The 26,836-nt window shown below is 38.5% G+C and overlaps 1 protein-coding gene across 4 annotated transcripts; it reads left to right on the top strand.

Annotated features, from left to right (window-relative positions):
- Window positions 1–1,132: 1,132 nt before the first annotated feature.
- LOC140931129 (uncharacterized) lies at window positions 1,133–26,836 on the top strand. Of its 4 annotated transcripts, XM_073380876.1 has the most exons (23): window positions 1,133–1,669; window positions 3,933–4,068; window positions 5,203–5,255; window positions 5,860–5,920; window positions 6,026–6,073; window positions 6,809–6,955; window positions 7,311–7,436; window positions 8,079–8,241; window positions 8,987–9,048; window positions 10,043–10,153; window positions 11,148–11,267; window positions 12,452–12,559; window positions 13,068–13,160; window positions 13,810–13,896; window positions 14,720–14,779; window positions 15,121–15,249; window positions 15,537–15,861; window positions 16,371–16,447; window positions 17,701–17,868; window positions 19,529–19,720; window positions 22,426–22,670; window positions 24,689–24,855; window positions 25,417–26,836. In XM_073380876.1, exons 1-23 carry the CDS (start codon window positions 1,521–1,523, stop codon window positions 25,593–25,595), a joined length of 3,006 nt encoding a protein of 1,001 aa, XP_073236977.1. In that variant the 5' UTR covers window positions 1,133–1,520; the 3' UTR covers window positions 25,596–26,836. The 4 variants fall into 4 exon arrangements, with proteins under 4 accessions (XP_073236977.1, XP_073236979.1, XP_073236978.1 ...); XM_073380878.1 differs by lacking the exon at window positions 13,810–13,896; XM_073380877.1 differs by lacking the exon at window positions 14,720–14,779.

Genomic DNA, 26,836 nt, shown 5'->3' with positions numbered 1-26,836 from the left:
AATTAGCGCCCATCTCGAATAAGCACTCATATAAGCGCCTACCCCCACCTCACCCTCTTAGGTGACAATGAGTTTGAAACTGAATAAGTGCTAATATAAAGAGACTTCCCCGAAGACGGAGTTTTCTTAGAGTAGGGGTAGTATACAGACACCCTGCTTTGTTACATCTTCGCGTTTCGTTATTACCATTTATTGTTTTGTTGCAAAATAAACAAACTAAACTTGTTGAAAATTAAATGATGAAAATTTAATAAGCGGCCAGCCTCGAATAAGCGCCCACTCTCAAGTTCCAAAAATTTAATTAGCGCCCAGGGTGGTTAATCGAAGACTACACACCCTCTGGATTTTCCAAACCCAAAATTCACTTGAAAATTAGGAACCTGATTGTCGCATTTAACAGGCAAATACCACCCCTCCCCCCTCCTCCCCTCCTCCTCCAGCCACTCTCCAGAAAATTGGTCAAATTTGCTCCCTCTTAGCCTACGCCACAAACGAAAAGTCTCCGTAACCGGAGTGCATTGCGTGCCAGCTTGTAATCAATTAAATAGACCCGCGCACTTGGTTTACCGGCAAAATGTGGTGATTTACAAGAAATTATAAGTTTTTCGAGAGTGAACCTGGGATGAGAAAATCAGTTCCTTTGCGTCCAGCTTCTAATCAATTAAATAGACCCGCGCACTTGGTTTTCCGGCAAAATCTCGTGATTTAGAAGAAATTACACGTCTTTCGAGAGTGAACCTGGAGTGAGAAAATCAGTTCACTTCAATGCATGAATCAGATGAATAAAATATAAATCCAGCTCAATAAATGAATTTAACTTAAGCTGCTAAATTAGGGAAATGAAGGGGAATTCACAGTCAAAAGAGGTATTAAATAATTTATGGGGAAAAGGAAAAGATTTCTAAATCTAAAAAACAAACCAGTTAGTAATCGAAATTGCTATAGTTTATTCCAGCAAAACTTCTTCAAATTCTGATAAGCTTATCAAGAGACGAGACATCATGAGTGTGATCTTTGGCTCATTTCAAAGTGACCTTGACTGACCGCCACCGAAAAGGACCAGTCAGCGGAAAGCTTCTTGAAGAGAAGTTTGGTGAACTTTACATGCCGTAGAAATTCACCAAACGTTTTTGGTGAGAATCTCCGATCTGAAAGGACTGAAACATTGGTAGAAACATTCAGGACCGTTTTCGTTTTCCAAATGAATTGCAAGAAGACTCGACGTCGCCAAACTTAACTACAGGAACTCCGGAAATCAAAGTGCAGCAAAAAGGTGGTATGGTATGATACAGTAATCACGTGGCTACTCAAAGGTCAAACGATCGTCTCACGGTACAACAAAATGAGCGCATGACATCATTCATTTCCATCAAGTTCCACGAAATTCTCTTTCGGTTGCAAAACAGTCAACGATGAATGGCAGAAACTGAAACTCTGAAGAGCTAGAAATGTCCTTCTTTATTAGAAATACACGATCTTAGATCTGTTCATCATTATTCCCTGCCAACTGGTTGTTCGTTATGGAACTTGGAATAAACACGATCAACAAAACCCTGAAAATCATTACAAGACCTCACCTTTTGACGGTTTCGATAGTGACAGCGTGGCTATGTTTGCTGTTTAATATTGCTCTCCGTATTTATTATCTGTGGATGCGAATCACTACTTGGTAAGTTTTAATGAAGTTCACCAGTTTATTTTGCAGACGTCCCCGCCGCGAATCGAACCATAAATTGCGCAATGTTTGTTTTTATTATACATATCGTAAGCTTGAACAAAGTAAGCGGCGATGCAAGCTAACTCGAAGTTGCTTTCAACTATGAGGGATTCCACTGAGATTTCCTCACAGCCCCATTCATTTATCAGGTGCTCATGTTTCGACTCTTCGTATAAACAGTTTATGTAAAAAATAATGAGATTGCTGCATCCATAATGAATGGGCTGTCGTTTGCAAAAATCTTACTAAAGCTGCTTACTGTCAATAGATTTGTTTTGGGGAAAATTGGATTGTTTGCAACCACGAGACAAGGCAGCCATGTTGGTTTAAAGACGAATTATCAGTAGAACCTCATAAAAGCTGGTTTCCACATGATTGTTCGGATTGTCCTGATCATCCCAGTAGTCTCAAAATTAATGATGTTCAGAAAATTGGGACAATCATATGGAAACACTACCTGGACAATTGCAAACAACCTGGATGACTGAGATGGACTTAATTACTTGGATAGAGTTGAGTTCTATCCAGACAATCGGGATGATCATGTACATTGTAAATTTTGAAGCAATCATAATAAAAAATTATAAAAGTTACTCTCTCAGACCATAGAGACTATCGGGCCAATCAAAGGCCATCTCAGAAATCATCACTATTTTTCCAGTAATGGAGAATAAATTTAGCCTAAACACAATAAAACATAATACTAAAATGTTCACACCACATATGGGACTATTTGAAACTAGAGAAAGTCAGTTACATCAACTTCTCGATATGAGACTATGTCTTTCTGGAACTCCTCCAGCTTGTTGATATCGCAAAATCAGGAGAAAAAGCAGATAGCAAGGCACCACATTAACTCTCTGATCCAAATCCATAATCATGTTTGGCTTGTTTACCATGTGAAAAAATTCTAAGTGCCAAGGTTGTTCTATTATTTTTTCCCCAGAATTTTTGTGATCAAAGAGTTTTAACTTAAAAGCTCTGAGCAGAGAGAGGTCCACCAACCAACATAGCTGCCATGATGTCAGCTACAAGCCAGCAATAATTAACTTACTATTTTTTGCTCGAGCTGCAAGCTGTAAGGGTGCTATAATATACATGTATTAACCTCTAGCTCCATCTGGGCATGTTTGTATAATAGTGGCTCAGTACATGTAGGTCGTCAGACATCACAGGTGAGCCGCTGAGCTGCTAGAATAAGAATTCCGTTGAGCCGCAGATAAGCCACTTGTTCTGAAAATTGCCCTTTTTGTTTTGAAGTTATCCCACACCAACTGTGTAGAGATTCATTGAACACTCTCATCATAAAGAATGTTGGGGCTGAGGGAAGAAACAGGCCCTTCAAATCTTCCTTCCTACCATTTTTCTGCCCAGTACAAATGTGCACACAAGGCCGTGCTCTAAGAAAAACTGAAGGGAGCCCAGTGCTCTGAACCTGTGAAATCTTTGTTCCCAGCATATGATTTTTATGAAAAAAAATTAAGATTTTCTTGGTCGCTTGGAGCAAAAGTTAGTCACCAGGGAAGAGTGGGTGCCAGTAGAGCACTGCCTTGGAACACAACCTCTAAGAAAAGAGGCTGATAAAAATATGTGTATAGATCTGAAGTGCCAGAGGGTACACGTACTTACACTTTAAACTATAAAGGTCCAGCATTGGAATGACAATGTTTATAGGAGGAGGTTGAAAAGATCCACTGTTTAGAAAAACATACGGTAACCAGAAATCCTCTATTAAGCTCTACCCCCTCTCTAATAAGCCTTCTTCCTCTAATAAGCTGCCCCCTTTTCAGAGGGAGAAAGTTTATTAAGCCCCTCACTCCCCTCCCCTATTTATTCTTCACTAATAAATGATAGACTGTTTTAAATAATCACCACTGAAAACTTTGCGTTGACTGACCCCGGGTGTCTTATTTACCAGCTGGAAGTTCAGATTTAAATCTGATCCTCAGCTGCATGACCTCCAACCTTCTTGTTCTTGAGCTTCTCCACTTAGGATTCTAGTTCTTCATGGAGAACTGATACCATTGTCGTTTCTAAATTAAATAAGTTCCCCCCCCCCCCGCCCAATCTCTATGAAGCTCCCCTCTCAAATGGGCTTGAAATAAATAAACCCTTGAGGCTTAATAGAGGATTTACAGTAATTACAAACCCTTTTTTAAAGTTTATTAAATTAATTCTATTTTCAATTTAATTAATTCTGGTTTTGTCTTTTTAGGTTTTTAAACTGTGTTCTCTCTTTAATTCTCATCTGGTTATTTGGTCTGCATAATGTGTCAATAACAATTGGAGAATTTGGATTTTTATCAGTGAAAGGTGTGAAAATACGATGGAGGAGGGATGATGTAGGTTTGGTATGTAACATACTTGCTTCCTTTGCAATGGTATGTAGAATCTTGCTGAAAGGGTGATGATGCTGCTTCATAAGAAATGAAGATGTTATGAGTTGATTTGTAGGGTATGATAAAGGTTCTAGTAAAGTATGCATTCAAGCCTAGTGGCCCATCAGGCCACAACTTATTCTTGCCTGCATCACAGACCTTATCTAACCCCCGTTAGTAATGTCTGAAAGCTGTGCCAATATCCTTGGTCTGGGCCCCAATAATGCATTTCAAATTTCCCTTCAACCTGATTTGCAAATTGACAATGACTATTTTAACAATCCAATCATGGCACATACTGAAATCCAAGTGCACATGGTGGGGGCCCAGGACAAGCATTTTGGTGCTGTTTCAGACGGACTTAACCAGACGTTGAATAAATTCTATCGGTAATGCAGGCTAAGGTCATTCTAGTTTCTGAACTTTCAAGCAGGATTTATGCTATGAGAGAAAAGTATTTCATTCAATCTGTAGTTGTGATGGATACCGGTAATCTGAATGGTATCCTAATGTAAGAAATCCTTAATAGCAATCTGGACCCTTTCCGAAAGATCCTGTTGTAAACCTCGACAATAGTAATATACATGTATACTGGTAATAAAATGGTCTGGTACTTCTACAGTGTACATGTAAGTTTGAACCTGTTAACAAAGTTCCTCTAGTGCTGCTTAAAACATTTCTGGTGCAATTTGCTGGAGTTATCCTAATCCTAATGTAAAAAATCCTTAATAGCAATCTCCACCCTTTCTGAAAGAACTGGTGTGGCACTTCTGCAGTGTACACGTAAGTTTAAGCCTGAAAACAAAGTTTCTTTAGTGCTGCTTTAAACATTTCTGGGCAATTCTCCAGAGTAATCTCTGTTTTGAGGCAAGAATAATTATGCCATTTCTTTCAGAGTTCAAACTCAAACTTAAGTGCACTGTACATGTACATTTGTATCTGCTTGCATTCTGCTTGTTGGTGTTGATTGCTGACATGTATTTGACGTTGAATTGTACTTTCTTTGTTTTTTAAAATACTTTTGACATGTCTAAATGTACCTGTGTGCTTCACCTGGAAATTAACCCCTATTATTGTAATAATTGTTATTATGATTACTTTCTACAGTCTATTGAAGAAGTAGGAATAAAGAGATTAGAATGGAACTTTGAAAAAGTTAGGTAAGATGAAACAATCCATTTTTCTTGTATCTACTCGTACAGCTGCACTGATTTCCTCCAATAATATCCGTGGACAATTGTTACTTTTTTCCGAACAAAAAGGAGGCGACTATTATTTTTTCGAATTTTTGCTCACTGGAAGTCTTGCCCTAAATGTTTTGTTCTATAATATCCCATTAAATCAAAAATATGATCACATCAAACACACTGAACAAGGGATTTTTAAGTATTCCAAGTTTGTTCCTTGATTAATTTTCAAAGTCAATATCCTCAGCGTCAGAGCTTGAATCGTCACTGGTCAGTTTTGCTGGATCAGGCTCCACTTCAACTTGATAGGGGAGAGATAACAGAAGGAGAAGAAGGCTAGATGGCTGGGAAGGGGGGATTATTCAAGGAAGGCGATTATTGTAAATATTTCTGTCTAAAGGGGGCGATTATTCAAGGGAGGCGATTAATCAGGGGAAGGCTATTATTTGAGGAAATATGGTATTTGTAGAGATCATATTTAAAATACATTTTACACTTTGTACATTTATTAAGTTTGTCTTTACTAGAAGTGGTTTTCTTGATCAATCAATCTCAAATTTGTGTTTCTTTTCTTCAGGGATTTTACATTATTGTTCAACATTAAACAGTTAAAAAGAGAGCTGTTCACTGATTTCAAGGTACTACTTTCTGTAGTAAAATCAGTAATTGAAAATGTAACAATCCTTTGTATGTCACTACAGTACATGTGTATCTAAAGTAATGACTTTACCTTGGTTGTTTAGGATGCAACAACAGATATCTACACTTCTTTCATTCTTCACTGGAAAATGGTAAGTTTAAAGTATGTTTGTTTCGCTAAAGCTGTTTGTATCTTATCAAATTGTTTCAAGTTTTCATTTTTGAGGATAGCTGTAGGGCTATAGAATGGTACATGTAAATCCAAGATTGTGTGTGACCATGCTGCACAATGCCCTGGTTTTAAAATCCAAGATGGAGACTATTCCTTCTTATTTGATAAATCTGAGAACAAATTGTACATTTATATAACTGAGAAACTTCAATCCCAAGTCTTACAGTACTTCCTCCAATATTAGCTGGGGGTGATTTTTTTTTCTTCAAACTAAAAGGGGACGATTATTCAAGGTAGGCATTTTTTTAAATATTACTCAGTAGAAGTTAAAAAAAATAATCACATCAAATAAACTGAATGTGGGCTTATTTAGTTCCTGTAACTAAACCTTTGCTTTTGTAACTATTCATTTGTAAACAATGAAATGAAAGTTTGTTTGTTGTCCAAGGTGTCAATCTTGAACTTGATAGGGAGGGGATAAAAGAAAGAAAACATGGCAAAAGGAGTGGGGGGTGATTATTCGAGGGAGGCGATTAATTGAGGGACGGTAACTATTTGGGAAAATAATCTATGGTACAATGTATCCAAACTTTCAGGGATTGTCAAAACATCTTTTCCTACAAATACTCTTCAAACAAATTTTTATCATCATTAATTATTTTTCTTTTTTGTACCAAGAAGGTAATTCTGTTCTTCTTTTCATCGATATTTTCAGCAATCTCCCGTTGACCTTCTCAGTAGTGATTTACGAAATTCCAGTGAAACCATTCCAAAGTCCTTCACACTGCTTAAGGCTACAGATGTGGAGATTGGATCACGACTTCACATTCACAGAGGGGGCTCTTATGTCACACTACTTGAGGTAAAAGACTCTTCTGTTTCTGATATTCTGAGATCAACTTGGAGGGGCAGTAACCAAATCACAACATTCAGTACTTGTTCATGTATTTTTAATTATTACCAAAATGTTAAAACGACGTTTTGACGATGGTAATGACAATAGTTATGTTGCTGGTTATGTTGATGATGATTATGACGATGATGAAAACTACACATAAAATGACAATGCCAATGATACTGGAGATGATGTTGTTTAATTTTGTAAAAATGACTTGTTAATGGTAGCAGTATTGATGGTTGAGGTGGTGACTATACTGTAGTCATAATAACATTACATGTAATTTTAATATTAATGTTCTTATCCTTTTTTTCACTAGGCTGCTGTTCTGGATGGACTTTTGATTCCCTCAGAAAAAGTCACATCATTGTACATAAAGGCAAAGGATTTGACCTACTGCTCTGGGCCTTATGATGCCAAACTTAGTCAGGCCAGACGAGAGAAGGTATTGAAGCTGCATAATCTTTATAAATGTTTATTAAAGCAATATTTATAGCAAGACTACAGTCAGCGGTTTGTTAGTTGGTAGAAATCCAACAAAATAATGGCCAGTAGTTGCCAACTAATGTTACAGTTACCCTGTACTTCCATACATGAAGACTAGTATGATTCCACACCCTACCAATCCTTGGATTAGGGGCGGGACAACTGTTTTAAGTTAGGGGGGCTATAATCCTCCCCTCTCCTCTAAAGTAAATAATGCTTCCTTTGTTTGCCAGAACCAATTACAAGAGATTTCAATCCTAAAAACTGGTGGTTTTAGTTTTAAATAAATAGAGATAGAGGAGAGCGATGATGACAGTAGTTAACCCTTTACATGCCAGGAATCACCAACATCAACTTTCCTTTAACCCTGCTAACAATACAAATTCAAAATCAAGTAAGACGGTTACAAGAGTTAAAAATATGATCATTGGCGGGAAAATGTTTTCATCTTTTAACAATTCTCTCAACTAATTTTTCAAGTACAGTGTAAGATTTTATGAAATATAATTTTGCATTTAATAGTGTGTTTGTTACATGTACATTGCCCCAAGAGTGATTAATCAAGATTTGTTGTAAACTTTTGTTTTCATTTACCTTTCAGATCATCAAGCTGCCTCTCTTTGATTTTCTGTCGACATTTTATGTAGATGGTCCTTCTCGTATCACAATCACCTGCCATGAAGCACAGATGTTTCTTTGCCCAAGCAAAATTAATTCCTCACTAATATTTCTGAATCATTTACTAAGGCAGCAGATCAAACCTGGTAAGGAATTTGATACCTAAGAAGATACCTGTAATACATATACAAATGTAGCCAAGGCTATCGGTGAAGTTTATAATTTACTTCAAACATTAAACTTGTAACCATTGCAAAGAAATTTACTTAGAGTTGCGGCTAGGTCTGCAATCAGTGGAAAACTAGTAACTTGTCAGCAGAGAACTTCAAAAATATGTAACCTCGATGGGTCGACACCTGATCCTCCATTCAGCCATGTAATATTGTTCAAGGGATACCCTGTTTTGACAGCTGTTAATTGATCACAACATGATGGATGTGCAATATCGGAGGTTGCGGGCTCCCACATTAGCTAGAAAGTGTGACTTTTTACGTTGGTTTCCCTGTGGTGCTGATGGACAGGTAAACGTAAGGTCACGTGACTCCTTGTCCTGGAAAGATAACCAAATTTTGTAACGTTATATTGTAATAACTTCAGTCCGTTTTCTTGCACATTTATATAGATCTTCTTCCTTTTCCTTTTCTTAATTTCTCCTTAGTAAATTACTCGATTAGCCATGCTATATGCGAGCAGAGGATGTTTTGCGTGTACATGCATGATTTAATCTAATTTGTCACTTCTGTATTTGGCACTTCTATGGACATCATTAAACTTCAAACTTTTACTTCAAAAAAAAAAAAATTCTTAGCTTTCGGGTTCTACCTGCACGCACGTGGGGCTCCACTGATAATCGGTTCCAATGAAATGTCTCATTCTCTTTTTTTTTTTTAGATTTAAAAGCTGATGCACTTGCTAGAACAAATATTAAAATTAACATGGAAAAGTTTTTAGAGGTAAGTCCCATGATGGCTTATTTGGAATTGTTGTATTTTTCCCACTGACCCTTTCATAAGCTTCAGCTCGGGAAATCCCTGAAAGCCTGAAAAATGTGTCCCTTTTGGGGTAGAGCTTCCCTGTATAGGCCATTATGGGGGGTACACAGTGTATGCCCTTGGATATGCGACAATATTGAATCACAACTCCATTCTGATAAATTCTGTTATCTCACTTGTAAATATAGTTAACTCACTCTAATACAGGCAATAATTAGTATTATAATCATCACCTTCTTGAGAGTCAAGAAGAAGCTGATCAAGAACAACAGGGACATACTCTAGGAGCGTTTCCATTTTATAGAGTGTCTGTCTTTTATAGGTGTCCTTTGACCCTCTCAGGTCCAAGAGTGGCCATCATCACATCACTTTTCTTGTAACAATAGGGAGCTTACGCAACTAGGACGACGACCACAACGACGACTTCAAAAAACAATAGGTTAAATGATCAAAACAACAGCTCTACACGTACATCACGCTTTTTACTACATTTCTTTGACCACCACTGCACGACTACGACGTGAAACCTCCTAATTTGGCGTTTTATGGAGGACGGGGACATACGACGACGAATTTTTGTTGCTCTTTTTGAATCTGGATAAAATCCTTAAGACTTCAACTCCAGGAAAAGTCGCCTGCATTTGACATATTGAGCAGGTCCAAATAGACGCGATTAAGTTTGAAAGAACGCAAATTCATTTTTTTACCGACGTTTTCACTGCCGTCGTCGTCGTCCTTGCTTAAGGTCCCTGATATCAATGCATGTCAACAGCAATGATTATGGGAATTGATGAAATGATTGCCAAAGGAGAAGTACTTTGACCTTTTGTCAAATACTCTCAACTAATTCTTTAGGCCGGGAAATGTATGATAATGGTAATGGTAATTGATGTTTATTAAATATCCGCTATCTTATCCTGTCACTGTTAAATTTTTGTTTTCCATTTGTGTTTAGCTGAATGTAAGGTCAAACGACACCAACGCTTCAATTTGTTTTCAAGATGGAGCTGAGTCTGTCAACGTTATAACATCATTCAATTTATCCCTTTACAAGAGAAAAACCAAGGTGAGTTTTGATAACTACATGTAAATGATTGTTTTCACTTCCTCTTTTTTGGGTGAACAATAATAATAGTCATTTTGCCTTCTAAGACATTTTTGTTATTCGATCATTCCAACCCACAAAAAAGAGCTTTATTCCAAATTCGCAAACACATGAATAATTCATAAAGAAAATACAAAGAAAAGTAATGTTTAATGAGTGTTTGGAAATCAGATGAAAAACTGCACATTTTTGCATCCTTAATTTCTCCTTCTTAAAATGCCAGTGAATCTTACTGGCAATTTTTCCGCAACAGGGCACTCTCTCATTAGTTACTTGGAGGTCACACGACTGTTTCCTACCAAAATTCTTTGAAATGGCAAATTTACAGATCTAAGGAGGAAAAGGAATAACGGAGATTTCCGAGTTGGATAAAACAGATAATGCCCCTCGAGGGGGGGGGGGGGGGGGGGGGGGGGAAGAAACTAACGGAAATTTTCAGGTAATACAATGTATGTCAAACATTCGACATAGTGTTTCATCACCAGATGAAACACCTCGAAGTTCGTCAAAAATACTCCGCTACGCGTCGTATTTTCAACTCTCTTCTCAGTGATTAATCTGGTGATAAAACACTGCTTCTCATGCTTGCCTGAAAATTTCAATTAGTCTCTTTTCTCGACCAGGGGAATTATCTGTTTATTCCAACTCGGAAATCTCCGTTATTCCTTTTCCTCCTTAGATCTGTAAATTTGCCATTTCAAAGAATTTTGGTAGGAAACAGTCATGTGACCTCAAAGTAACCAAATAGAGAGTACCCTGTTGCGGAAAAATTCTCAGTAAGATTCATTGGCATTTTAAGATTTTAAGTGGAGGTCGTGTTTCAAAGCAGATGGTAAAGAATGCCTCTCTGTCAAATACATTTATAAAAATTTATCATGTTCTTTGTCATCTATGATGCTGATGTTTGTCATTGTTTTCGGTGTCCGAAAACGTTTTATTTTTTCACAATTTTCAGAGCCAGTATACCGCTTCAGTGGCAATCCAATCACTTTTTCCCGGTGGAGAGCAGACTAAAGATCCGTGTGTTATCATAGGAAATGAGCTGATTTCTGCTCCATGGGAGTGCACAATTGCAGTAAGTACCAACGGTCATAAAAATAACCGTTGCCCGTCTTTCAGCTTGGGGTTCCTGTGCCATTGTGTGAGCAACACTCAAAGATCACGGTCATTGATGGACTATTTCTTGCTGAATTTTAGGACTGTAAAGTGTGCGGTGAGCGTGACATTTTCACATGCGAAATAAAATGCACAATTATGTTCTGAAAGACTCACCAACATAAATTTGGTGTGCCCCAAGTATAAACGAAAAACAGAAGGAGGTCATACTTTCACTATTAGGACTATAAAGGACTGGAATTGCATGAATGCCAATATAGGAAATAATGGCTCGCTAGCAAGTTTTAAGCATAACGTTTTTAAATCCTTTCTCGCTGAACAAAAGGCTGCGATGCTCCTTATACTGTAATTGTATATACGTTTTATGTTGTTTTTATCTAGCTTAGTCATAATGTCTTTTTAGAAATTATCTATTATATTTTATCCTAAATTATCTTTGAAAATAGTATATTTTATAGCTTTTAGTTGTAGAATCTATATTTGTAATTTGTTTTGAGGGCCACAGAGTCATCAGTGTCTTAGGACTTCTACTGTTAAAGTGTTTTACCCTCTTTAAATAAAGCCTATTGTTATTATTATTACCATATTAGAGGATCCGATAGTTTTGTACGGATGATATGATAACATTATCAGTAAACAAAAAAACTGTACTGATTTCTTAGCTAGGAATCGCACTCTTGTTCTTTAGATTTTGATCTAAATAAATTATTTGATTTCGGGCCTCTAAAGTTAATGGAACGTTCGAGAAACGGGCCCGAGGGCCGGTCATTTATAGCCTGCGTTGCAGCCGGCCCACGTATCGCGTGAACCATTGTTATAAACAGAAGGTTTAGAGTGTCTGCGACGCAGTTTAGTAATTTTTAACAGAGTTTAGCCAGTGCGATTTAATAAAACAGCGTTCTAAGCCATTTTCAATTTGCCCCCCACCCACGCTTCTTGGAGGCATAATGGGTAGACTTGAGAAACATTTATCTTCCAAAAATTAGAAAGAGATCTGGAAGTCCTCAAATTTCTTATACCATGGTCCAAGTTAAACTTAGTTTAAATAGCCTTTTCTTTGGAGAACTAAAAAGTATACCCATGCCCGCTATATTCTACATTTTATATTTTTATCAACCCGTTCTATTTTTGTACCTGTTTCAGGGTAGCGACTGGTCAGGTCACTCTATGGTATTGAGGATCACTTCTGAACAAACTTTTTCTTTGATACTTCGACCGGATTGTATTCCAGTATTCAAAGAACTTCACGAGGTATGTGCAGTAACTTACACTGAAACTTCACATTAAAAACACCACGCTGTATTCGGCCAGAGCGGAAAATACCATAATATTGTTTAAACTGCCGTTTGAGTGCACCCCCTGCACCCTCCCCCTAGATCTGCCCCTGAAAATGTCTGGATTCGTGTGGACTGGGCCTTCGTCTTCCTTTTTCCGAGGCAAACCAATCAAACAAGTCGGCTAACTCTGAGTTTCTATAATTATTCTTGGTAAGGATTTCCTGGAATAATTGCCAGGAATAAATTTAGCCAAATTAACCCTTTCACCCCAAGACCAAGGTGTGGTGAGATTATTTGTCATTCTAACTTTTGCTTGTGTGGACAAATCTTGTGATGTTACCAAAACCCTTCAGAAAATCCTAACTCATGTATTGTAAAGCGCTTAGCACTGAAAAGTATAAGCGCTATATAAATATTTTTATTTATTTTATTTTTTATTTATTTATTTAACTCAAGATGTTGTTATCGTGTTGAATTTATAGGATTACTCCAGCCTACTGGATAAGACACAAGTAAGTGCCTTGATCGCGCTGTTAAAGGACGACATGAAAAGGCAGTCCTCGACAACAAAACAGGTAATTTTATTCAAGGCGAATGAAAGAGATTATTTTCGTGAAACGTGCTGAATCACAATTCCAATCTAAATAATTCTTTCCAGTATAGGGTTCGCACAACTTAAAAATGTTCTAGCGCAAACGAACGAAAATAATTTCAGGTTCTCTCGGCTGTGTGCATACGCGGCGTGGCTTGCAAGGGGTTTCTCGGGTAATGGCCCGAGTTCCGCTTTTGCTCCTCCAGTCCCCCTCGGCTTTTAAAATAAAAAAAAAGAAAAGAAAAGAAAAATTTGCGCGAATACTGAGCAAAAAATGTATGCAGCCAAGTTTTTTTGCATAGCTTTCTTCTCTCCCATTTCCTTTCAAGGGAATATGTCATTGCCTAAGCGTCACGCTTCAGGCGAACGGCAAACATGGCCCAAGCCTCTGTTTTAAAGCTAGGGTTGTGGAGCATTGAAACATAGACCTATGTTAATTTAATTTCATTACTTTTTTCTATTTCATTTTTGCGCAATTTAAACACAGACGAAAACGGACATTTGGAAAGGGGAGCGGCAAAATGGCGAAAAGTGCAGTGTAGCAATAGCTTCTAAACTCACGCTTTTTTACTGTTCTTTGTATATGACAATTCTTTTCCGTTTTCTTCTCCCTCTTTACTACATATACGAAGATTTTTGCAAACTGCAAAGGATTAAAGGTCTTTTTGGAAATGGACGTCTACGAGGAGCTTTTGAATATTAGTTTGGAAGATTTACAGGTATGAACACTACACTCTTTTTTTTTTTATAAGAATATATTTTATAAGAATATCGAGGCTGAAATTTGCGAAATTTTAAGAATATTTTAAGAATAAAGCCGAGGCTGAGATTTTGAAAAGGATAGATACAATTTTGTGTGTTGAATCATCTGTAAATAGAATACAGTTTTATGTTTTTTATTAACCGTATAAAATTATTCCTTTCTCTGAACGGCGAAACTAGCCAACAAAACGAAAAAACCTGCGCTAGCTATAGCAAAATGTTCAACGCTAATGACAGTTCGATGAACTGTACATGTAATACATATGTACAGTATTCAGCACAAAAGACATAATAAGAATAATACAAGAATATTTTCAGCCTAAAATCGGCAGAAAAATAAGAATATTCAGCCTGGGCCGGAAAAACAACATTCTTATAAAAAAAAAAGAGTGTACTTAGGAAACAAATGAATCAGCCTCATGGGGTTAATTTCTAAAGAAAGTGTGGTGTTTCGTCAATGAGAGAGTGAAATGTAAAAATTTGCTGTTATCAACTCATTTGAAAAAGTCAACTAACCGGCGTAAAAAGATTGAAATGCTTTAGAGAGTGGAATTAACAAATCTTAGGTGCGTTTTTATTGACAACATTGTGTTGTTTCTTTGCCGCTTGTTATCCGAGTATAACTAACGGAAACGCATCAGTAGAACTAATTCTCGTAGGGATGATCGAATGTATGAGGCCTTTTATTTTTGTATCCACAACTACCCGCCTCCTTTTTCTACACAAATCAAAATATTTAGCCCAAAGAAATTGATCTGATATTTACTTTACCGTCTCCAGACCGAGTTCAACCGAGATCAGCACCATGTTACACTGGAATTTAATGTACAAAACGTGGAGGTAAGATGGTTTCAGTGTTCTAGTGTAAATAACTGTTGTGTAACTGTTGTGTCAAGTTCAAAGAATGCACAGCAAAAGATGACGAACGTTCGACAAAGTGCGCGTCAAACTCGACTGCCAGTCTTCTATTTTGTCGCGACCAGGTGGCACTACTTGATGTAGAGCACTCGCGCGGAGGACTGAGGTTAAGGGTTTTGGGTGTTACCCATACCTCGCACGTTTTAAGAACAGTCTAGGAACGCATGAGGTCTAGTTCGCAGAAGTGTGCCACACTTACATAAGACTTTCTTTTAGCATTTCACAAACTGACGAAATGAAACCTTTAATCTTTCTTTTCTTAGGTAGAGGACTGCATCAATAAAATAATTGCTTTTCAACAGCAACGTTCTAGCGATGAGAGTGCCCCGTTCCTTCTGCGGTTTTCACTTGTGATGGATGCGGTCGGAGAAGACGAAAGAGTGGCCATCAAGGTACTAAACGTTCGCAAATTGGCCGTCCCAATATACCCTCTCATGCGGAAAAAATTGTACGCAATCAAATCTGTATTAAGTCATCAATCTGCTCCCACCGCGCACCAATCGAGCTCTCATCTAGTCTGCTACACAGCCGTTTTTAGCGTCGTCACGCAACGCTCCTCCCCACTAGCCTCCCCTAGTGGGGAGGAGCGTTGCGTGACGACACTAAAAACGACTGTGTAGCAGACTAGCTCTCATCGCGCTCCCAATAGTTGGGCTGATTATTGTTCTTGTTTACTCAGAGAGCTCATACCGAACTAGGAAACTCACAGGTCAGCGTCCAAGAGATTGTCATTCTCAAGTTACTGCAGTTTGCAGGGATCAAAGAGAAAACTCAGTTATGGAGCGCAACAGCAGCAGGACAGAGCGAACAATCTACTGAAAATCTACCCGCCTTCTTGACTTCAACGAGATATTATTTCGAGAAGCTACAAGTTGGACCATTTCAAACTCTGATGACGTGTAACCCTGCCACTAAACTTCCCCTTGAACTACAGGATTTAAAAACCGCGTTAGAGATTCCGGCTGGCTTTCCGCCTTTGATGGAAAATGCAAATGTACAGTTCAGTAAGTAAAACTGCTTAACTGCAAACGTCTTGTGCTTTCTTTTGTTTGTTGGGAGGGATCGTAATGGGGAAGTGACATTTACGGTCAGCAGCTAATACTGAGCTTAAAACTTGCAGAGATAACCAGGTGATGGTGTTTTTCACATTTGCGCTTATTGTCTGTCCTTTTCAGCATGAGGTGGTCGTTTTTCACGTTCAGAAAAACGTGATCAAAAATTGAGTTTTTTGTCCTTTCTCCCGGCGGGTGAATTAGGTAATATAGAGATGATTGATACAAGTAAAAGAACTAATCGGCGGAAGTCAGTTGAAAGTAATTTCAGATCGCGGAAACCCGACTGTCGGCAAAGAACGTAAAGATAAATTCACCATCGAGAGAAGGAGCCGCTGATTATTCAATTTTTAAGAGGAAGACCACCAGGATAACAGCAGGGGTTTTCATTGACAATTTTAAACAGGTGTTTAAACCCAGCTATCGATGATTGATTTTTCCTTCTTGCTTTATTATTTCAGGAGAATTTCTGCGAACAGGCATAAGTTACAAGGCTTTAGTTTCTCTGGGACGGGACGCCAGAACGCATTATCTTAAGGTTAGGCCTCGTTTCTGAAGGTCCTATATTTTACAAATATTTTTTCCACGGTGACAAATAATTTGAGATGCTGCCTTTTAAGTTCGTCATTTAAACGTGGAAGAAGGAGAACTACTCGTAGGCTAAAGTTTGTGTTACGCTAACAATCACAGGGTTCGTACGGGTTATGGAAAACCTGGAAAGTCATAGAATTTAAGAATTGCAGTTTTCTAGGCCTGGAAGGTCATGGAATTTAATTGTCGATCCTTGAAAGTCATGGAAAAATGGAATTTCCGGCGTTTGAGTGGATACGAATTAGCCGGAAACGAAATATTTCTGCGGCACGGAAGCAGTGGGGACTGGGGCAGTTGAAGTGCAGTATGGGTAGAATGGAGCGCTATAAAACGGATCGGCTTATCATGTGGGAAAGCATTCTAGACCGACACCTTGTCTAGCTCACATTATTATTTATTTATTTATTTATTTTTAGTATATGTTTGATTTACTAGTGTCAGTTCAAGTTTCGCAGGGGTTTCTTAGCTGGTTTGCGTTCCTTAAATTATTTAGAGTTTGCCGTCCTTTGTTGGAATACTTGTTTTGTAAATAAGGGCAAAGACCTTCCAGCCGTGTAGCCGTCGTAGGATGGGCTTTTCAGAGCGTGAGCCATGGATCCTACCCAGATTTCCTGCCGAGTTTTTTTACCCTACTGGGGTTTTTTTCCGGCAGGCTTTTTGTGGCCTCTGTTCTGCAAGTATTCTGTGTAAACTGTCGCTCAGCTCTGTTCTAGTTCTTCCACCACATGTTTGAATGTCATAGAAGATGTTGTATAACGTCTTGTTATATCTGCGGTGCTCGGCCGAAACTGCCAAAATAAAGCTAATGGTTTTTCTATTCATGTTTTACTGCGTAGTGGAGCCGAAATTTTAAGTTTTGTTACGTAGATTAGTTACTGAAGGTGACAAAGCACGGACAGTGTACGATAGAGAGATGTGATTGAACAGCGCAAACGGCATGCATTTAGGTGGACACCAGAGTTTGTGTCTCTTGAACTGTGTATGATCCAAAAATACCCTAAAACACAAAAGCTTTAAAAATTTATAAAAAGTGGCAGCTAAACCTAAGGTCATGGAAAAAGTCATGGAAAGTCTTGGAATTTGAAGAGCTTAAAAGAATACGTACGAACCCTGTACTCGTTTTAGTCAGTTCACGATGACTCAGCGTCACTCGCAGTCAGGTAATTTTTTTTTCAACAATTTTCCTTTCAATTTTGTCAGGAAATCGGCAGCCAGTCCGCGTCTCTTCTGGGTTCACTGCATTTGCTTGGTAACATTTCCAGTTTACAGGAAGAAATCGCTGATGGGCTGGCAGATCTGAAGCAGACTGGGGACTACATTGGATTTGTGAAACATGTGAGAGGGGGTTTGGCCGAGTCCTATTACAAGGTGAGGGTGAAATAAAATCTCGCGGAAAACGGTGGTGATGTTGTGGTTCAATTTTATCATTGGTTTAAACTTTATTTTTCTTTATTTCAAACTTGTTATCATAAATTACCATAGCCCAAAACAAAGGAAAATAAACCAAGGATAAAATTGAACCACAACGGTAACAGTAACTTGGTCGAAATCTTGAATTTGCAACAGTAAATTTTTCCCGTCTAATAACAAGCTGACGTACAATGAAGTTTCCTGGATGAAACATACTCAGATACACCGTTGTAAAAGAGCGCAGTGTCTTGAACTAAAGCAAAGAAATCCTAGATTATTTATTACCTTCGCACAAGTGACTGCGATATTATATCTAGCTGGATTTTTGACAAAGTACGTAGCTACCATAAATTGCAGTCATTTGACTGAAGAAAGGCCAAATGGGAAAGTTTCTTGCGTCCGAAAATCACATTGCAGAAGGAAAAGTAGTGGAAAAATAGAGAACGTCGAGAAAGAGGGTACCCTGCGAGCAGAGTCTCCTTCGATCTTCCTAGATAAGTCGGCTTTAGGAAGATCGAAGGAGACTGCTCGCAGGGTAGAAAGAGGTTAGAAGAAGAGGAAAACAGCAATGGTTGCACTCCGTTTTTAAATTGGCTACTTTGCGCGAAAAAAAACAATGGTGGACGGAAGAGATTTATTTTGCCTTGGCAGTACGCGTTTTTAGAAATCCAGCTAGATATATATACAGGTAAATCTATAACAACAACAACAATGTATTTATGTAAAGAAATATAAAGTTTACGATACTTTATGTCCTGCAAATAGCTATAATGCTAATCTAGGCAGGACAAGACTTTAAATAAAGACGTTATTAAATTACATAAGAAAAAAGAAAAGAAAAGAAATACAATAACATACAGAAAGAAACACCTTACACATAAATTCAAGTACAGGGCATTTTGTTATTTGAAAAATCTATATATGTTTTCGATATCAACGGAATATGAGTTCCGCTAACTTGGCCTATGGTACAGAGTTCGTATCAGGGCGCCTTGTGACCTTGCCATGGGAAAACCATCGATTTTGTTCGCGACACCTTTAGTCATAAAGGATTAAAGTTCATAACTGTTACTTTAATCCCCTTCATATTTTTGCACCGACTTGACGACTCCCTACTATCCTCGTTGGAGAAATTAAGCCTTTGTTCCGATGAATTCTGATTTTTAAAAAATCCGTGTTTTTTTAAAATATCATTGTAGATTGGATTCCCTTTTTTACCAATGTATTCACTTCCGTTTTTAACATCTCTCAATTTTTTAAATCTCTAGAATTTTTAAGATCTTTTATTATAATTACTATTTGTAAATAGACTTTTTATCATGATTGTTGCAAGTTATCATCAATTTTGTTTTTAGAGGGCCACTAGAGAAAATACTTTTCATAGTAATTGGTGTCACCCTCTTAAAATAAAGGTTACATATATAAAATACCTTCCATCGATTCAAGCTGTTTTCACGTTTGAGGTAAAAAATGCCAAAACTTCGTAATTTAGGATTGTCACATGATAAATACCTGCAATCTTTTCAACAACGGAGTTACGAAATATCGAACGATGAGCGATCGCCAGTAACATTTGTTTGTTTGCTCTTGGGTCATTTTAATATCGTTTTGTTTATAGTTCGCCGATTCGTGGTCCGCGACTATAAATCAGTCAGCTGCGGCAAGACGTGAAAGTAGTTCTTCATCTACCGATTCTGTAGCTGTGGGGGATAATTCCTCCTCGCCCATGAAGTCCGTACGTAGTGTTGTGGAAAGTTTAACAAGCCTTATTCTCAGTCCTTCAAGAGACGCGAGTCTGGGAAAACAGCAGGTATTGTCTTCATTATTCATTATTTCCTTATGTTGCTTTCGGGTTGCGTTGCCTCGTATCTATGTTGATGGGTTACGGTCGTTTGGATACAAATTCTTTTTTTTTTTTTTTCGATACAAGTCGAGATGTATTTAGTTGCACGTACTTGGCTTAAAGAACAAAGAATATTCACCCAAAATGTTTTTCTTGTTGACGCGCAAACTATACTAGAAGTGATTAAAGACCATTAAAGTTTATGTGCAATTTCACCGCTAAGTCCGTATCGGAAAGACCCTGTTCCATTTTGACCGCGTGTTTTCCCGCCTTGAAGGGGAATCATTTCATTTTGAAAAAACCCGTCGAACTCGTTTGCGAAATCAGAGTAAAAGCGACCTCAGAGTAAAGAGAAGTTAGGCCGAGATTTAATAGATTCCTCTTAGTAAAGCCAAGTGTTATGAAGCAAGAGTGTAGCGTGATTGTGAGATGGCGTGATTTTATTCCTTTCAGATTTTTTTATTAATAGTTTCTCTCGTCTGTCAGAGCGACAGAACCTGATGACAGATCGGTTTAAAAACTAAAGCTTATAGATTCACAAAAGTCACGATTTCGTGTAGTGTGTGAGCGAGCCATTGTACTGTGAGGATTGAAGCCTGTTTTTGCTTAAAACTGTGATAATATCGTGAAGAACGGCCGTTTGGCCTTCACGACACCAAGATTTAGTCACGTGATTAACCTTTTAAGTTCCTGGAGTGACCAACATCAATTTTCTCCTAACAAAATCAATGTATCATTCAGTACATGAGAATTAACTAAATGATCATCGAAAGGAAAAATCTTTGATCTTTAATCAAGTCCTCTAAACTAATTTCTTAGGAAAATGTATGTACATAACTCTAATGGAGAATTTTAGCGTGGCTTTTAGGGTTTAAAGGATTCTGTACTCCTTAATTCAACTTCTTAAAAGCCAAAATTTACATCGTGATTGTAGGTAAAAGTTTATTATAACGCAAAAGCGGTTACATCCGAACGCCACGTCAGTCGACAAAATGTGTCAACTAAGTACCGTGAATCTCTGTGACTTTTTATGGGCAGTTTTCTGTTTCAGTCAAGCCTTTATAAGAACCACGTGAAAAGATTTTATTGTTCGCGGCTTCGCTGGTTTTGATTTTCAAGGACCTCTGTTCAATTTCGAAACATCCTGATGTGCGAGAGAAGAAACCTTCCGTGTGATATCCAGTTATTTATACGACTCTGTTAAAGGATAAAGCTCACAGTGACAGTTTTTGAATGAATCTTTCTACACGGATTACCATCGAATGTCAGGGATTCCGGAATTCGGGAAATTTTTGCTTGTAAAATCCCGAATCCAGCAAATGTTTGCTGTGGAATCCAGAATCTTGAGCTTTGGAATGTGGAATACAGCTCAAGGAATCTGGAATCTCACTGTCGATTGGAATCCAGAATCCAAGTTCCTCTGACAAAGAATCCGAAATCCACGGCGTGGAATCCACATCCTAGACTGTCTTGGATTCCCTTACAAAGAGCGAATCAAGATTTCACCTCGTCATCGTAGTTGATAAAGGCGATTTTAACTGTTTTCATTCCTCTTCCTTCTCCTTCTCACGGCCTACAAAATGCAATTCTTGTATTTTAGAAACTAGTTTTATCCTCGCATGCGGTGAAACCTCTATTAAGCGGACACCCTCTATTAAGCGGACACTAAGCCAGGTCCCGAAATTAACGTCTTATATTTTCCTTCATAACGAACCCCTATTCAGCGGACACCTCTATTAAGCGGACGCGGACACTAAAATGAATTATATTTGGCTAGTTTCTATCGTTAAAAGCCTCTATTTTAATAGCTTAAAAGCGGTCACTGGACTGAATTGACATTAGCAGTACTGGATTACGTACTTGAAATACGCACTGTAGTCGAGTAATAAAAGTCTTGCACAAAGTACATGTGCAGCACAGCTTCCTTAGCTTCCTTTCCTTTAATAACATCATGGAACTTTATCACAGTACAGAGCAGCCGTTGAATGTAAATCATTAACAAACATTGCGCAATTCAGACACCTGTCGGGAATCGCCCCCCGTATTCATAGAAATCCACGACAATTCGCTTGATGTAGCTTTATTCACAATAACGAATCCCAAAGTCACAGTTTTCGCAACTCACACACTCACAGATATTTTCGGCACAACAAGTTGGTTTTGATAGCGTGATCTTCTCCCTCCGACTTCCCACAATACACATGAAACCTATCCTATATTATTATAAAGTGATTAACACTTAGTACTATTTCCACGATATCCATTTATCTTATCAGTTATCACGGTTCACTTCGTGACTGTTCCTTGAACATACCGGAGATCATGAGCTAATTATTTAGCAATCAACGTTGCCATCAACTTGAAATGTAATATAGCAAATAGCATAAAAATATACTACGAAATATGTACGCACACTATTGGCGTACTATTCCCAACACACACTGTCTTAAGCGGACACTTGGGAAGGTCCCGAAGGTGTCCGCTTAATAGAGGTTTCACTGTATATATTTTCTTTGTTGGGGTATTATTAACAAACCCCAGCCCAACCTCCATTCAGGGAACACTTGACTTGGTCCCGAGGGTGTCCCCTGAATAGAGGTTCCACTGTTTAATCATTTTAGTTAAATCAGTCACGTCACACTGGTTGTTTCTGTATTTTCTCATTTACTTAGATATCCAACCCCCCAACTGCCTCGCCTTCAGGCAGTCCGAGAACACAGGAGACCTCCAGGAGACTTTTGCCTATAGATTACGAAGATCCTGATTCGTCCGGAAGTGAAGAGAGCAGTTTATCCTGCATTCAGTCGCTAGACGGCTGGGAGATGGTGTCAAGAGACGTCCAGAGAAGACAGAAAGGTCAGGAATTTTTACGGAGGTTGCAAGTTAGCTTATGCGGAGAGGAAAACAAAGATGAAAGGTAAGCTGTCTTGTAGATGTGCTAGGTCTGGGCCAAACGTCGAATTTTCCATGCGTTTAACTAAACTGAGTGCTGACAGTTTGGATCTAGAAACACTTTCCACCCGTCAGACGGATAGACGATCTGAGGATGCCGCGGATTATTCCATTGAGCTATTCACCGGAATAACGAAAAGAATCCGTTGTAAATGGGTTTACGCAAGTCGAGGTCCCACCTGTAACATTTCGCGCCCTATTTTTTCTGGGCAACTTATTTGAACGCTTCGTTAAGTTCGACGATTGATCCAGCAGTCAATCGTAACTAGATTAAGGTCGACCCAAATGGCAATTTGTTTCGTCTCATTGCCTTGGACTAAATACCGTTATTCTGCAGTTGCTGTCACTTCCGACCCTCTTGATGTAAAGTTTGCCTTCATTTTTTTGTGGGTAAAATATAGAACGAAGCTCTCCGTTGCGCTCCTTAGGAAAACCATGGCACCCAACAACCAGGCACCCAACAACTGTTTGCTGTAAAACATCTATTCGGAGACGCAAATATTGCCTAGAATTTCTAATTACTTGAGGACAATTAAAAATTTCTAGATGACCGTTTTAGTCATATAAAATTTTCGAAGCTCTTCTAATAAATCGCCTATGATTTTCTGAAGTATAATTTTTCACATTTTACTCCTCAGGTTAGGTGATTTTTCGTAGAAAAAAGAAAACCTAAAATTTTCGGTTTCAAAAATGTGATGGAAAGAAGAATCAGAAAAATTCCTCCTTTGTAATACGTTAAATTTGCATTTTAAATTTTCGGGAAAATAATACTGAAACCCTGGTAATTTCTAAAAGACCCACGTTCCCCTTGGCTGACCGAACAGATACAAATTTTATAGCGCCGCTTCGAATGCTTTTCTAGATATCTAAAAGTATTCTGAATAGGCCAAAAAAAGTGTTTTCAATGTATTTAAGAGAAACTGTCGTTGTGTGTCCCTGACTTGAGAAGTTTGCAATCACGCGTTTAAGTTAACAAACCAAAGCTAAGAGCCACCAAGTTTGATATGTGTAACAACATCGCTTAAACAAAGTTTTCTGCATGTATTCCAAATTAATGCGCAGACTCTGCCGCGAGAGAACTTCGATATGCAGCGAAACGACTTGTAGCGAAATGAATCTGTAGTTAAACGACCGATAAGCGACTTTAGGTCTTTTGCAGTTTTCTCACTTGTAAACATTGGTTGTAACACTCGGTCGATATTTCCAAAGCCGACCGATGTTAACGAGCAATTTACCACCTTAAGTAGGCTCGATTTCCGCCGTCTCCCGAATCCGGTCTTTGATCCTGAGTGCGGGCTCAGTCATTTCCCCGAGCAGCGGCTGGTCATTGAGCCTACACCTAAGGAAATGCTGTGGAAAATGTTTTGCATTTGTTAGCAACGTCCTTCATGCACAACGACGACGTGAAACTGCCTAATTTAACGTTTTATGGGGGACGTTAACACAAAACAACCAACTTCTTTTTTTTTTTTAAAAATAGTCTTTTAGAATTCAACTCCAGAAAAGTTCACCAACATTTGACAAATCGAACGTCATTGAATGAGACCGATGAATTTCGAAACATCGCGAATTTACGTTTTGTCGTCGTCGTTGTTTAAACTACCTATCGTTACGAATAACAAGCGTAGTCTTTTAGGTGAAAAATTCTTTTATTTTGCCTCAATAAACAGGCCATTTTACAGTTGTGGGCTTGGTGCCCTAGCCTTTGAGTGAACGTGAGGCTGAGGTTGACCTTGTTTTGATATAAACCTCATTCCTTTTCTGATGGAAATTTTGCTTAAAAAATACTAGTTAGCATATCAACAACGAGTTTTGCATCATAAAGCAGGAAGGGTTGTATCAAAACAAGGTCAACTCCAGCCTCGTTTGCAACTGTAACTGTAAAATGGGCCAGTGTGTGTGATATTGAGACCTTTAATCGCGTACTAAAATTTTCAAAAAAATTCACTTATCCAAATTAAAATCAAAACACTTTTATTACAGATTTGTGAGCTGTTTAAAGCTTCGTCACCTGAATCCTGACGATAAACTCAACGCCCTGGTAACGAATCACAGCTTGTACTTCATGAAGGTGGGGTCACCATCAGCTGATCACGTGGTTTTAACCATAAAACTTCTGCACCTTTACAAGGCAAGACACAGAGATCAGGGTATGCAATAAGTTAGTTATTGTTCACATAAAGGTGTAATGAGAACAGTGACTAGAGTTTCTAGTTTTGGTGCCTTGGCTAAGTAAACTGACTTTGGAATTTTGGATAGTTAGTGGCTTACACGAAGAGATTGCTTTTAAGGCCCCATCCACAGAGCCTGCGCCACAGACGAAACAACTCTTTTAAGTCCGTTTGCGAATCAGCGCCGAAATCCTTTTTTTCGGGCCCCCACTTGAGTATGCGCCATGATTGGCCTGCTAAGAAAGCCATTGTCATAGGTCGCACGGGGAAACTCCTTTGTAATTGCCTTATTGTAGACCATTTAACTGATGTACACCGTAAAACTAATGTCTTAGGCTTCCCTCAGGGTTAAATTGTATGCGGCAGACGTGCACCGAGTAAGTCAGCAGCGATATGCTTGATCAAATATACGAAACCTAAACAAGTCGTAACCCAATAGTCCCGCTTGAATCGGCTCTTAAAAAAGTCTCTTATAAAATGTTTTCGTCTTTGTTGAATTTAAGTAATGATATAATGACGCTTCTCTGTTTTCAATTTCAGATAACGAGCATTATCTGCAGTTATTGATGAAAATATCAGGAGGCAGGCGACTGTCCCTCCCCTCCCCTAACCCTGCCGACAGCCCCCTCGTCCGGTGTGACAGCGTCAAAGTTGCCCAGAAAGCAGCGAATATAATCAACCAAACAAAGAGAAACAGCGAGGATAATACTTTCAGATAGCAGACGTTATGACCAAGATATCCGAATATACAGCCCCAGCAACGACAGTGAACGCTAGATATAATGTCTTTTAAGTAAGACTGGCTTTCATGAATCCTCTCTGCTCCAGGTAGTCTGAAATGTGAGCCGTCTCCACCCCCTAACCTGTTCGGGGAAGGGGGGAGAGACTAGAGCTATAAATTCATGAAAAACTCTCAACATTCATTTTGGAAATAATTGGATTTTAGGTCCTTCCAAAATCTTTGCACAAATAGAGTGACTGACTGTTGGGCGCAAAAGTGAGACTTTACTCCATAGTCAAAGAAAAGTATTCGCAAGACGTTCGTAACTATTATCAATTATCTATTATCAATGCTGCGTTCTGAGTGGATGAGCTACAACTAGGCTATATGTTATTACCCACTAGTAGCGAAAAGCAGCGCCTTTGAAAACCAAAACAGTGGCGGCTTAATCGCGTTTTACTAGCTTAGGTTGTTTTGTCTCGATATTTTTGACCAACTAGTTGGATTTTACTAAAGCAATTATTCCTCTCGCCCTCATGGCCTCTGAGCCCATTCGGGCCCGAAGAATAATTGTTAAATATATTATATGGGCGTGTTCGTTATAATAGGGAGGGGTAGTAGAAGGGTGGCGGGCGCCGCATAAAATGAGTCGCAGACAGTCTAAGCCGTAGGTATGGAGTAAATTGTAAGGTATTGACTATCGAGTATTGAGTGACACGCATGGTAGGCACTGCAATGCTGCCGTATCTACACACAGCTGAGATTAATGCAAAAAAAAAAAACGAAGCAGTGAAGATTATTCGGTACCACAACTGTTCGCTCATTTGTATATACGAGGTTCTCAATGGGGTTGAGCTAAACTCGTAAAACGGGCAAAAAGTTAAAGGTCGTTAGACTTAAGAATTTGATTGAAAAACTAAACCATCACTCTTAAGATTCTGATTATCATTTTCAGTGACGTGGGTCATGGTCTATGGATTAGACTTTTTTGTCCTTTCTCGAGACCGATGGATGATATTGGAAGCGTTGAACTTTTAAAACAATTAAAAGTGATCAGATTTCAACCGTCAGCCGCACGAAAGCCGGCAGAATATTAAACTTTCCCCATAAATGCAACCATCCCATCGAGTTCCTCGCCGTTACTTATATGCAGTTTGGAAAAGTATTATTTTGAAAGCAAATTATATTGTAAATAGAATGTTAGAATAAAAATGTTGCGTTTTTAGGTGGTGCTTAGAA

Source organism: Porites lutea, chromosome 3, assembly GCF_958299795.1.
Source record: "Porites lutea chromosome 3, jaPorLute2.1, whole genome shotgun sequence".
NCBI classification, from domain to species: domain Eukaryota; kingdom Metazoa; phylum Cnidaria; class Anthozoa; order Scleractinia; family Poritidae; genus Porites; species Porites lutea.
This window is presented reverse-complemented; position numbering and strand designations above follow the sequence as displayed.